Here is a 13,928-nt window from a genome sequence, read left to right on the forward strand (position 1 = left end):
ATCCCATTGAGAATGCCTCCGATGCATCCGTTGTGGTTGATTATGTTGGCGACACGATGGACACCTGTACTTGAACTCGCGATCAGACAATTGGAATATTCTTTTTGGGGTACATCCTAGTGAAGGTAAGGACCATATGATATCAATCCTGCTGTGATCCAACCATGACTTAACTCCACAACGTATGCCGTTGGTGACCATCAAAAGACAATCCCCCCCCCCCTTTCATGCATTCATGATGAAACATAATACCCATTTTATATATTTTATTTGGAAATAGTAGCGTGTACAGGCGAGAAACAGCAACGCTTTTAGTGAAAATCACATTTGACTGTATATCGTCGTTTTCTGGGATTAGACAGGATCACTCTAAACTATATTCATATTCACCACGGTATAACACGGGAACGTATTGGCGAAAAAAATTATTCTTTTTCATATATTGAACGATAGATAGGTGATGTCAAAAGGCCATAGTATTGTATCGATAGCTATAATATATAGCCCTGCAAACACCACCACTTATTCCTATCTCAGAGCGTTGGCCCAGTAGGAACAAAAGATGGGCTAGACCGTGGCGTCCATTGAATTAACATGTCCTCCATATGACTCAATGTTCAGATTAAAGAATAAAAAAAAAAAGTCAAGATTTTTAGAAGTGGAAATGTACGTTTCTGGTGGAATGACCCATCATTTGGTCTAAAGATAAGATTTAAAAAGTGGGGCAATCATGTTGACAATTAGGATTAATTTACGACAACAGACTATACAGGCTATATTATGAGTAACAGTTCTCATTTTGCTTTAAGATGGATATGTACCTGTTCGTTTAAAACCTAATTATATAGCCTACTATGAAACGGAACCACAATGTGCTTTTATAAGAAGAATATAAAAGAATATGCTTTTATACATTGAAGTTAAAAACAAAAACAAGTACAACCATGTGTAGAAGAGTGTTGTATTCATTTATTCACCAGGTTTCAAATACTTTTAAGAAATATCAGGTGTACAGAAGAAGCTATGACCACAAGTTGAATGACTAACACATTAATTGCCAAAAACGAGTTAACTTGTTATTGCCCGCTATGCGAATATCGCCAAAAACGAGTTAACTCGTTTTTATGATCGTTATTTCTTTTATTCGCTATATCTATTCTTTTTTTTATCCACTTGTTCTCCTATTTTTTTCTCCCATCCCAATTTCGCTGTGCCAATTCTCCCCTCGCCTGTCTTTTTTTGTGATCAAATTTTTATTTTCTTTTTTCAAACATGAAACAAAGACATATCACAATAAATACAATAATAATACATAAAAAGACATCCCAATGCAACAACTTAACACAACAAGACAATAATTGAGACAGACTGCACAGTGACCAACCCGAGCCCCCCCCATCAACCACGATCCCCAACCCTCGAAGACCCAGAGTCCGGTGCCCCAGCGAGTCAAAGCATCAGCCTCTTTAACACCGACCCGCAGAGGCCCACAGGTATCCACTTTTTCTCCTCTTTTTCTATTTTTTCTCCCATCCCAATTTCGCTGTGCCAGTTCTCCCCTCCCCTGTCTTGAACGTTGCTCGCATATGCCCCCCACTGGCCGGTTGTAGGGAGGATAGAAGCCTTGCATCACGTGTCCCCTCCGATACACGAGGAGGCAGCCTGTCACATCTTTTCACCTGCCAGCGCGGACTCTCATTGGCGAGGTGTAACGTGTGGGAGGCTCACACTACCCCCGCCATTTCCTGTCTCTGCTGTGCAGGCGTCCCCCAACCGACCTGTAGGAGTCGCTGTCCACAACGTCCAGATTACCACCCATCGACTTCCACCCGCTAACTCTGCCAATTGAGTTAGTATGACGGCCGGCCCAAGCCGGAGGCAACGCCAACAGCCGGATACGAACACGGTGTCTCTTGCGTTGGTGACGAGCGCAATGTCCGCTGCGCCACCCAGCCGCCCTGACAGGCACTATTTATAGTCCAACAGGGTCAAACCAGTTAATTTCTACATACTTTCGCTTGTGCGCTATTCCACACTAAACATCGCCTTGTTTCAAAATAATCCAGTCTCGTTTTCTAGATTGTGAGATATGACGTGTTATATGCATATGCGCAAATCGTTCGGGTTGCTCGCCTGAAACCTATATTATTTCCAAATCAAAAAGGTATATAACATATAGATGTTTCTTCACAAAGTCATCAAGGGGGGGGGGGGTCGTTTTACGAAGCTGCGATCGTTATCAAAAGCATGTTTTAGGTTCTGTAAAATACGACGCTGTGATCAATACAAAAGCATGTTTTAGGTTCGGTAAAATAGACCTAAAATAGACCTTACCTTTGTCAGAAGGTACTCCAAAATGAATAATCTCAGTAGTTCCATCGCGATCACCATTACTGGTGTGCATTGGGCCTGGCTATAATACGGGAAACAATAGGTTTCAGGCGAGCAAATCGGCGACAGATGGCTGTGTGCTGATTCACTTTGAGGGGGAGGGGATTCCTGCAGCCGGAGGTACAGAGGCACTGAGAGACAGCTGAGAGACCCAGTTCAAAAGGTAGGCGATACTGCCACCTGTTGGGATTCGATCGCCATTCTAATTATAGCGTAGGCAGCGGTGCCAGGGAGAAACAGACGGGTCCGCGCAAGTGTTTAGAATGGGAAAAAATTTAAAAGGATCTAAAAATGAGACATGTTTGGTTTGGCGCTCAACGCTTGGATTTGAAACACTAGAAATCTCGTGTTTGGCGGAGAATTAAAAGCTATGTAACATTTATATAAAAAAAAAAAAAAAAAAAAAAAAAAAAAAAACTTGGTCCAACCTATACGATATATACAAAAGAAATTAAAACAATTCAAATACAAACCAAGTTTCTAGATAAAAGAACAGAATTTATGCAACTTTGATTTGAATCCGAAGTTTTTCACGTATTTTATGCATAGCGTGGGTGGTGTTGATGATGATGATGATGATAGAAACCGCTGTGGCGCATACAGTTGAATGCTGGTATTACACTCACTGAGGGACACGAAGAAGTCAAGTCCGATGGGATTTGGGAATCTCAAATACAAATCGGGATTGGAATAAAAAAAATGCATAACATACACAGGTATAGTGCTCTTTTCAGCATCTGAGCACCTGCCCCTCTAAAGTCCTGTGCACGTCCCTGGGTAGGTGTGAGAACTAGGGTCAGTTGTAGAACCTGGATGGACCGTCAGAATACCAGGATGGACCTGCAGAGAGAGGATAGATGATCAACACACGGAAGGGTAAAAGACTGAACAGCATAGCCTGGAAGACGGTCTTTCTCGCAAATGTTTTTCTACTTTTGCGATACAGACTGGTCTTCATCGTATCCATCGATTTCCAGGAATTGCCATGCAATCAGAGCCAATCAGGGACTGCGTTCCAACTGCTGTTCTGTCCTATGGTGGAACCGAGCCCCTGATTGGTTGCCATAGTTGTTGATCTAAAATGCAGGCCACCGCTGGCAAAACAGTAATGGTATCTCCCGAAGCAACGAGTGGTAATGTTAACTTCAGTAGCGTAAACAAAACGAGCGGTAACGTTAACTCAATGGACGCCATACCCGAATAAAGTCGGGTTAACTCACCAACGCTTGAGCGCCAAACGCGAGAACAGTCGGGTTAATTGTTATTTCTTTTATTCTATTATTTCCATTCATTATCCATCCAGGGAGTCTGGTGTTATTGTACCTACTGTAATTCAACGCTATCAGTTCTAACTGCAGTGGTACATCAACTATAGGTCAAATACACAGGCACCGTGATCTACGTTTTAACTTTTATATGTAACTTAAAGGGAGTTCACCAGGTTCAGTACACAACATAAGGATCCATGAAATGGTCCACATTAAAGAAAATAATAAATGAAATAAAAAGGGTACCCAATAAAGTCTGTTTTGAGTGCACTCAATAAAAAAAAAGGGAACGGATGTTCTTAATCCAAATTTAAAAGAATAAAAGTGATAACATCTATTACTTTGTCCTGTAAGATTTATATGTTTAAAGACAATGTAGCGTATATCAGCCTATGATTTATGGTAAAGTCGATTCCCGCGGGGGTGCGTCATATAAAAAACATCTCCTGACTGAACTTTTTTTCCCCAGGCAAAGTCATTCTTATTTTAACCTCCACTGTATATTTTTATTTAATAGCGTTAGCTAAAAGGAAAAGACAACCCGTATCAGGGTCTGACAGCACTATAATTACATTTTCATATAACAGGCTGACGGACTCACCGGTAGAGCCGTCGTGCCGCCGCTAACCCTTCAATAAGCTTTGTGGTCCGGGCATAAATGTGTCCATGAATCCATTTAGTTAGATCCAAAACAGTCTGAATGTATCTTGCGATTATTATACATTTCCGACGACGAACTATTAGCGCAATCCTGTCTCTCGAGTCGCTGCGTCCTGCCATTATTGCTCGCCAATGACTGCTTGGCACGGCAACGGTATCAATTTTTTTGTTTAAATCTGTATGCATCTACAAATCATATTCTACCAGGAAAATCCGTCACGACTCCGAATCAAATTGACGGAAATCCGTCTCAAGACGGAGCGCTTTAATGCCTGGACACTGCACATACCCTATGCACAGAGTCTGTGATTGTGTGATATCCCCATTGATGCTGAACATTCCTTAGAAAGTATAAATCACTTTTAATAAGGCACGGCTCAGATGAAATCTCAGGTGAGGAGATTTGGGGAGCCTCAAGACGACACTGTGTGTACCTGAGTGGTTGCTTGAGAGGTTGCCTGAGTGGTTGCCTGAGTAATGGTTTCCGGTGCTGGGCATTCTGGAAGGAGGGGAGGAGTAGCTCATGGAACTCATGGATGAGTTGTTGTTGTTCATGCTGCTGTTCATACTGTTGCTCATACTGGGGCCCTAGAAGAAACATAGAAAAGAGTTTAAATTCAAACACTGTTCTCCATAGAACTTGCAATGCATACTATATTTTTTATAGTTATTTTATAATTGTTTATCTACACCACTTCCTCTGTCAGTTCTTTTTTTTTTTTAAACTTTATTTTTTAGCGTTTATCGCTTTTCTGGTCAAGCATGACCGACAGAAACAGGTTGAAATGGGATGTAGAGCAGGGGAAGACATTCTGAGAAATGACGGCGGGTCCGGGAATCGAACTCGTGTCCCCCAGATCCGTGACGAGCACGGTTTTCCCCGACGCAGAAATAGCGCAGAGATATGCGGTGAGCTACGGGAGCTCCCCCTCTGTCAGTTCTTAACTATAGACCTGTTCGCTGTATACAAAAATACCCTGTTAGAGCCAATCAGCAATACCAACCGAGTGACGTGACTAAGTTGCCCCCTGCCTGCGCGAGCTGCTGCGCAAAAAAAATAAAATGCTCTATGGATATTTATCGATAATCTTGTCCCGATTTATCGATTGTCAATCACAAATGTAATTTAGATTAAAAAAAATATATATCTTCTAACAAAAAAAGTCCATCTGTCATTACCTTCAGCTAACTGAAACCTCACTTAGAATTCAGCACACCTGAATGATCCAGCTGCCTTTGAATTAAGTTTCTTTTTGTTGTTACCCTAGTGAGAGTATTTTTTTTTAATTACAATTCCATTATGATTTTATGTCCTTTATGCATTTAAAAATATAATTAGACATTATAGATGTCTCTGCAATGTAGTCTCTTGTCTTCCTTGTATTCTTTTTCATATCCACTAGATGGAGATCGGTAGGATTAAAGCACTGATATTTAGGATTTAAATCATCTTGAAAAGTCTGAATCTGGATCAGGGTGATCCTATCCTGAATTGCTTTGAAATACCGGGACAAAATCTGGCCGAGTTGTCTGATCCTGGATCACAAGAAATGGGATTTCATTCGGATATGATTGAGATTCAAAGTTTTGAACTACTGGGCCCAGGTGATTAAACTGGGTAAAAAATATATAAATATTTGATTGTACATGCTATCATACAGAGTTATATGGGTTATATGCAGGAGTATAAGTAACTTGAGGTCAAATGCTAGAAAAGTATAAGAACCCCGACTCTACAGTGTAGCTTAACGCTACTAAACTATGGCACTGTGTACGCTTTGTAGTCTGAACGCAAAGCTGAATGCAGAGTGGCAGGTTAAACATACTTCTACAACTAGCCACTTAATCCTCTCCATTCTGCTTACAGTTAGTTTTAGCTGTAGTGTGTGAACACAACATGAGGGGTCTCATACCGAGTTAGCACTACGGATGCGGTAATCCATCAGCACGTCCGTTAGCTTCTGCGTCACCATCAGTACGATATGGGCATCGTTATCGTTCTCGATGCAGAAGGAATCCTGTGGAAAGTTATCGGCATGTTTTGTAGAATGGAAACCAACAGCTGGTGTGATCAGATGGAAAGCATTTTTTTTTTAACCTTTATTTACCCAGGGTAGGTTCGCTGAGCACAGATGCTCTTTTTCAGGAACGCCCTGCTTCACATTCACACAGTTCCATTCACACCTGGGAGCTGCCCAGTACAACCACAGTTGACACCATTGGCCACTGAGCAACTCCACTGGAGCAGTTGGGGGTTAAGTGCCTTGCTCAAGGGCACTTCAGCGGTTGGTGTTCCTGCCCGTCCCGGGGATCGAACCGGCAACCTTCCGGTCACAAACCCGCTTCTCTAACCTTTAGGCCACCGCTGCCCCACGATTAGCATCACGATTCCTAATTAATTAATCATGGTGATTTTTAGGGATGGGCAAAACTAACTATTTATATTCAATGGGAAGTCCCCCACCCCCTGTTAACATATAATACTTTTTTACTTAACACTAAGCGTGGCGTGCACTATTTATCCTTGAATGCCACCACCCACTTCAATGATAAATCAAATCAAATTTATTTGTAAGGCCCGACAACACACGTTAATGTCCCCATGGGCCGGACACGTCTTCTTTAAACAAGTCAAGAAGAAACATAACAATAAGTCAAGAACAAAACAAGAACACGACACCATAAGGTCCAACAAATTTAAAATAAATGCAAAATAAATGAATGAATGCAAACACTCCCAGACATACCCCACGCGAAGGTAAGGAAAAACTCACTAAAACCTAGCAATAGGGGAAAAAATTCACCACAGGCAGTGTGGAGGAGAGAAACCTTAGAAGGGCCATTCAAGGGGGGGATCTCCCTTCTTAGATGTCGGTGATAGTAGTGTTGCAGACGGACAGTTGGTAAGCATGCACTCTGTGTAATGAAACACAGATGAGTGCAGGCAATAGCAACTGAACATTTTGAAAAATGTAAGATGATAGATCTGATGATAGCGCTCTAAACGCATAATCTATGTCTTAAATTATGTGTCTAATCTGCCCGTCGCTTATCAATGACTTGTTTGCAGTCAACATTGTCGAAACGGATTATTATTATTATTATAATTTTTTTAATAATCGGTTCATTTCCGTTTTATAGCATTTTGAAAAGCCCTCGTTTTCTTTAAAGGTTCAGGAAAATATATAGATTCCGTGATTTACTGGAATACACAAAAACGTTGTAATTTTTTTCGGCCTATTTATGAATCGTTTTCAAATAAACGCTAGATTATCAATAGTACATGTACTTATGCACGCTAGAGAAGCGGGCTGAAAAATATATTGTCTCATTTCCTGATTTTACTCACTCACACACACACACACACACACACACACACACACACACACACACACACACACACACACACACACACACACACACACACACACACACACACACACACACACACACACACACACACACACACACACACACACACACACACACACACACACACACACACACACACACACACACACACACACACACACACACACACACACACACACACACACACACACACACACACACACACACACACACACACACACACACACAAATAGATCTGATTACCCCAAGACTGGTAAAATAAATTGCTTACCTCAGATCAGATTATTAAACATATTTAATTATGCAGACCCACAGAACCCCCCAGCTTTGCCGGCACAGTGCAGTACTCCAATTCAGCCATTGGCAATTCAGCTGTTGGGTGGGGGGCGCTGCTGAGCGGTCCCCCGACCGGACCTGAAAACACTGCTGCTCTGCGGTTCTGCAGCTCCATGCTTCTCGTAAATCTAGCAGCAAGCTCGCGCTGACACACCGTTGTCATTATTAGACAGACCTGCTTGGTGAAGCAACGATGAAACAAATGTAATGATTGTTTCGTTCATCGCATAGGCTATTTAATTTTAGCCTATTTTAATACAATTCAAATAATCAAATTGTGCTTAGAGGGAATTATTTTCACCGGACATTATGACCAGCACCAAGTCGTTGGGAGGTGGAGATATACATCACGCAAACCCACGATAATGTTGCCGTCTCTCTCTGCCAAATTTCTCAGTTCTTCGCTTGATATAATTAATACAAATGTCCAATATAACGGAATTCGTTAGATCATAAAAATTTGATTATAACAGACTGCTGTTTATTAATGTCAGGCTGACTGCCCACCGAGTCCCCTCCGATACTCGAGGTAACAGCGGTCGCATCTTTCCACCTGCGCGGCTCGATCTTTCAGCGTCAGGGGTCTGGGCTTTGGAGGGGCCCCGCCACCGTCGCTTCCCGATTCTACTGCGCAGGCGCACCAACCGACCTGTAGGAGTCGCTGTCCACAACGCCCGATCCCCACCCATCAGTTTCCCTCCCCCTAATACTGCCAATGTGTATTAGTGCGGACGACCAGCTAAACTGAAAGCAATGTGGAGCGCTGGGCTCGAACAGGGAGGCGAACCTGTTCGAGCCCAGTCTCCAGTATTCGTGGTGAACGCCTTGCCCGCTGCACCACGTAGCCGCCCTGGTATTTTCTGTTTGTTAAAACAATAGCTCTACACTACGACAGCCACCACTGATATAGAGTGTCTGGTCAGTAACATGGGTCTCCCAGTCCCTCCGCTCTGTAGAAAACACAAAATACATGTTCCATCAAGAGACACTCACCAGGCACTGGAGCAAGGTAGCGGTGAGGCTGCCGCTGTCTGAGGGTGCTCCCATCAAGCCCGGCCTGTCGATGGGTCCGTCGATGGGTCCGTCGATGGGTCTGTCGATGGGTCTGTCGATGGGTCTGTCGATGGGTCCGTCGATGGGTCTGTCAGCCGGCCTGTCCATCGGCCTGTTCCCCATCAGGTCGCCCCGGAACTCGTCAGGGTAATGTCTTTCAGGGCTGTCGCCCAACACTCCGGCCATCTCGAAGCGGTCTCTTCCGCCACTCGACCCAAAACCGTCCCCTCCTCCGCCCTGGCGAGGACCTTTATCGGGTCCCAAGTAGCCCTGGTTCATGCCGCCCATCGGGAAGTCGGAGAGAGGACCTCTGGGATACTCTCCCGGAAACATCGGGTCAGAAATCCTGCCGTCTGCCAGAGAGACATGGCGATTAGATTCAGAAACACTTGATCTGACAAATACAATGAATGTACACAAATTTGTCTCTGTGACAGTGACGCAAAGTAGAACAGGGCCTTTCGTTCAAACCTTGTGAAATGTTAAATAAAATACCCACCCCCCTATTACATCTTCTGCTGCTTACCTTCTGTGTAGGGTTTGGGTCAAGTGCAGAGAGTCATTTCATCTGCGACCCAATGCATTAGGGATGTCCTGATCCGATCACGTGATTTTCCGAAGATCGGGATCGGCAAAAAAAATATATATATATTCAACAAACATGACCATGTTCACGTCTTAAACTCCTACTGAGGCCTTAGTTTTGGTTTTAAATTGCATATCATCATTCATTTATTTATTGTCACACAGAGCAGAAGAATTTTGCCAAAACAAACCAATAGTATCCAGCTGCAGAACAGCAGACCAGCCACACTCTCCTATACAAGTATGCAATTTAAAACCAAAACTAAGGCCTCAGTATGAGTTTAAGACGTGAACATGGTCATGTTTGTTGAATAAAAAAAATATATATTTAAATAAAAAAAAAAAAAATTGATCGGATCGGGAAATATCGGTATCGGTAGATACTCAAAATCACATGATCGGGATCGGATCGGGAGCAAAAAAACGTGATCGGGACATCCCTACAATGCATGCCTGTGCGTGTTCTCAAGCAGTTTTCACACACCCCCGGCCCCACCCACACATCTCCCTACCCTCTGCATAGAGCGCACCTACAGGCCGTAGTAGCAGTGTACCTGGTGGCAACAACCACATTTAAACCGCGGACACGGTCTTAAAAGGAAAATCTCACTGTTTGACCACAGTTATTGGTCTTCTTTCCGATCACAGTACAACCTCAACACCGGCACATCTCTACAGGGAACAGCGATACGTCACAGCCGGAAAACGTCTCACCTAATCGTGGCCACGGGGGACACTTGAGAAGCTTGAGAGTGACTTACGGAGTCCTTTGGAGGCTTGGACTTCCCGATAATTAATTAATTAATTCATTATTAATTATCGTGCATCCCTAGGTACCCTAACTGGCATGATATACGCCATACATTGTAGTCTGCGCAGGTTTGGTGGACTCGCCAAACAAACTCGCCCCAGAACTCACATCGGCCCAAATTAGTTATTGTTTATTAAAAATGGTCCATGCCCTTGGTCCAAAATATATACTTGCTGAAGGACTCGCATAACTCCCAGAGCCAGTGTGGCCAATAGCGGACGGGCTCAAATTCAACACGACAGACAAAGGTTCATCCCTTAACAGGTGCAGTAGAGTATAACTCCCTGTCAATGAAAGCTGGGTTGCTCTTCAGCATTTCAGAATGTATGAACAATTGATTGAAAACTTTATTAACAGATTGCAGAATGGGTACAATACAGTACGGCTCAACACAAAACAAACTGCTAAGAGGATGCAGACCGAAGGTTATCCTATAAACCTAGTTATGCGAGCACTGGCAAGCATCCTGCTTCGCCTTCTGGACAGCTCGTTCATACCTAATGTATACATTGAAAGTATTTCTCATGCACCTTACATCTACCCAGCCACACCCACTTCTGGCTACGTATATAACCCCGTGGCGTGGCTGTTCTCCTTCAGAGTCTGAACTTCATTCGAAAGACAGTCAGGGGTCCTCAGGGCGCAAAGCAGGACGCTTGCCAGTACTCACATAACTAGGGTTATAGGATAACCTTCGCTATGTGTAGATACTGGCTACGCGTTCTGCTTCGCCTTCTGGACAAGTGGGCGGAGCAAGGCGCGTAGGCCCGATAAATGTACCCGCTGAGGTCCCCTTTACGACCACCAGAAAAACGTGGCCCTCACACTCATCCTAGCGAGGAGTGGAGGGATAGAACACAGACTATGCGAAAAAAGGGTGCAGTACCCAAAAAACGCACAAGGTGAGTAGGCCGTGTGACGTGTGAACCTCACCACGCATCCCGCCAGTTACCTAGCGGCGGGATGCAGAGGAGGTCCCAGCCCTATGGACCGCACAAGCAACAGGGCTCTCTGTCGGGTCCATGAGCTAGAACCCGACCAAAGGGACCTGGTGAGGACAACGAGGCTGTGGCATACGTGTCCTCCCCAGGCGTTGTTTGCGACACCACCTCCCCTTCGTCAGGACCACCGAGTTCCACGTTCTAACGAATCGTTGACTGGTAGGTGGGGTTCAGGATGAGTCCTGAGTCTCTGACGCAGCCGCACCTCTATAACTGGTGTACCAGGCGGGGGGGTGGGGGGACGTCTGGTATGCCTTGTGACCACTGGCATACCGGGGAGACAACAACTCCTTGAAGAGGATTGCTCCTTTAACCTCTTCCACCCGACGAGACCGGTACCGGTCCCAAAATGACATTACGTCATAAATCAAGCTCTCTAGTCTACACTGTCTGACATAATTATCGTTTTTATTTTCAAGTATTCAAGAATAAACATCATAACCATGTCACAACAGCAGTTATAATGTATATTTTCATCAATACGTTTGTTTAGCAATAGGTTAAAGTGTTATTAGTTAGATTTTAGTTTTTTCAAATGTGTTATCGCGGAAATCGGCAATTTTTAATTACCGGCCGTCGGTGAATGTAGTCATTTTGAGAAGAGGACATCCAGAGCTTTCAATGAGTGTTGGCATTTTTCAAAACTACACTTCCCAAAGGCTTCTAGTTTTCTGCAAGCAAATTACTTCCCGATTATAATTTTTTATTTTTCTTATTACTCTGGATTATATACCACAAAACTGAACGTTATTGGCATATATTGGAGCACAGTTAGTTTGTCTCCCCTATTTTGAGCATTTAGCAACCATCCGATTTGAAATCAGTTTCAAAATGGCGGAGCTCTTGCAAGAATAAAAAACCTACTGTACATACAGTAATTTCATTATCTGTTCTTCATGCACACCTGGTGATACTAAATCCAAATTGAACACGTCCATTTGAAAGAGAAGATTTGGGGCGGCTGGGTGGCGCAGTGGGCAAGGCGCTCGCCACCAACGCAGGATATACTGGTATCGAGCCCAGCTCTCTGCGTTGCTTCCGGCTTGGCCGGCCGTCGTACTAACACAATTGGCAGTGTTGGAGGGTGGGAAAGCCGGTGGGTGGGTCCTGGTCATTGTAAAGAGCGACTCCTACAGTTCGGTCGGGGCGCCTGCTCAGCGAGGAAAGGATCTAAGGGGGGTAGTGTGATCCTTCCACACGTTACACCCTCTCAGTGAGAGTCCGCGCTGCGCTGCCAGGTAAAAAGAAGCGGTTGATTGGCTACACATGTGTCGGAGGAAGCATGTGATAGCCTCCACTCTCCCAGACCGACTGTAGGGGGTAGGTGCGCAGCGAACAGGAAGGGGATTGGGAATTGGCATAACGTCTAACATTGGGATGGGAGAAAAATGGAGGGAAAAGGAGGCCCAATCCATAAATGTGCGAATTGGCTATAATAAAGTCATTTATAGGCCTGCTATTCTATAATAATATTTCAAATTGCATTCGTAAAACCTGAGAACTGCATTGGGTGTATTGATAAGACAAGCCCCAACCCATCGTTTCTCCCCCATTTAGAAATGATGAATAGATGAATGAAAGATAAGGGTTTATACCCCCCCCCCCCCACACTTTTACAAGAAATTTACAAGATGTGCATGATAAAAATAGACAGCTAAGTTCCTGAGAAACTGGTTCCCATGTACACTACTATACAATTTTAACACCGTCATTATTATACTTAATGTATCTAAACTATACCTCATTCCTTTAAAGTGACTTTTCCATTATTTAAAGTGACATTTTGTTTAAAGTGATTGTTTAAAGCGGTTGCAGCATGTGTTGTGTGTGTGTGTGTATGCTCAATGTACTTGTGAGTGGAGAGTTCAGTGTTCTGATGGCCTGGGGGAAGAAGCTGAGCCGGAGTCTCTCTGTTCTCGTAGCGTGTGTGCGCAGGTGCTTGCCTGACCGCAGCAGCTTGAACAGGCTGGTGGTGGGGGTCTTTCATTATTCTGCAGGCTCTGGATTTGCACCTCCTGTTATATAAGTCCTGCAGGGGTTGTAGTGCAATACCCATAGTACGCTCTGCTGAGCGCACCACTCTCTGGAGTGCCTTCCTGTCCTGTGCCGTGCTGTTTCCAAACAAAGCAGTGATGTTTCCAGTCAGAATGCTCTCTACACCCCCGGAATAGAAGGAGTGGAGTATCTTCCCCGATAGTTACTGTCTCAGGTGATAGAGTCGCTGTTTCGCCTTTTTCACCACAGAATCTATGCGTGTTGACCATGTCAGGTTTAGGCTGGGCGATATGGCCAAAAACGTTATCGCGATAAAATTATTAAATTATTTTCATATAACTCGATATCGATAATTATCGTCGATATAATGTCTGTCAAGTTTAATTAACTTATTATGCCCGGCGCCGATGGACGGGCTATTAATAGACTTGTTTTTCTGCTGTGAATGTCTCGAGA

The 13,928-nt window shown here is 43.9% G+C and overlaps 1 protein-coding gene across 1 annotated transcript in view; it reads right to left on the reverse strand.

Moving 5' to 3' along the window:
* Positions 1-954: 954 nt before the first annotated feature.
* The window catches only part of LOC311237987 (uncharacterized protein), a 43,817-nt gene continuing 30,843 nt past the window's right edge, over positions 955-13,928 (reverse strand). Inside the window, exons 9-12 of the mRNA XM_084325958.1 lie at positions 9,021-9,433; positions 6,233-6,337; positions 4,754-4,907; positions 955-3,231 (exon numbers count right to left, since the gene is read on the reverse strand). Coding sequence (XP_084182084.1) covers positions 3,188-3,231; positions 4,754-4,907; positions 6,233-6,337; positions 9,021-9,433 — 716 coding nt within the window. The 3' untranslated portion in view covers positions 955-3,187. The remainder of the gene's footprint in view (positions 3,232-4,753; positions 4,908-6,232; positions 6,338-9,020; positions 9,434-13,928) is intronic.

Source organism: Notolepis coatsorum (assembly GCF_963971535.1).
Source record: "Notolepis coatsorum genome assembly, chromosome: 1".
Lineage (NCBI taxonomy): Eukaryota > Metazoa > Chordata > Actinopteri > Aulopiformes > Paralepididae > Notolepis > Notolepis coatsorum.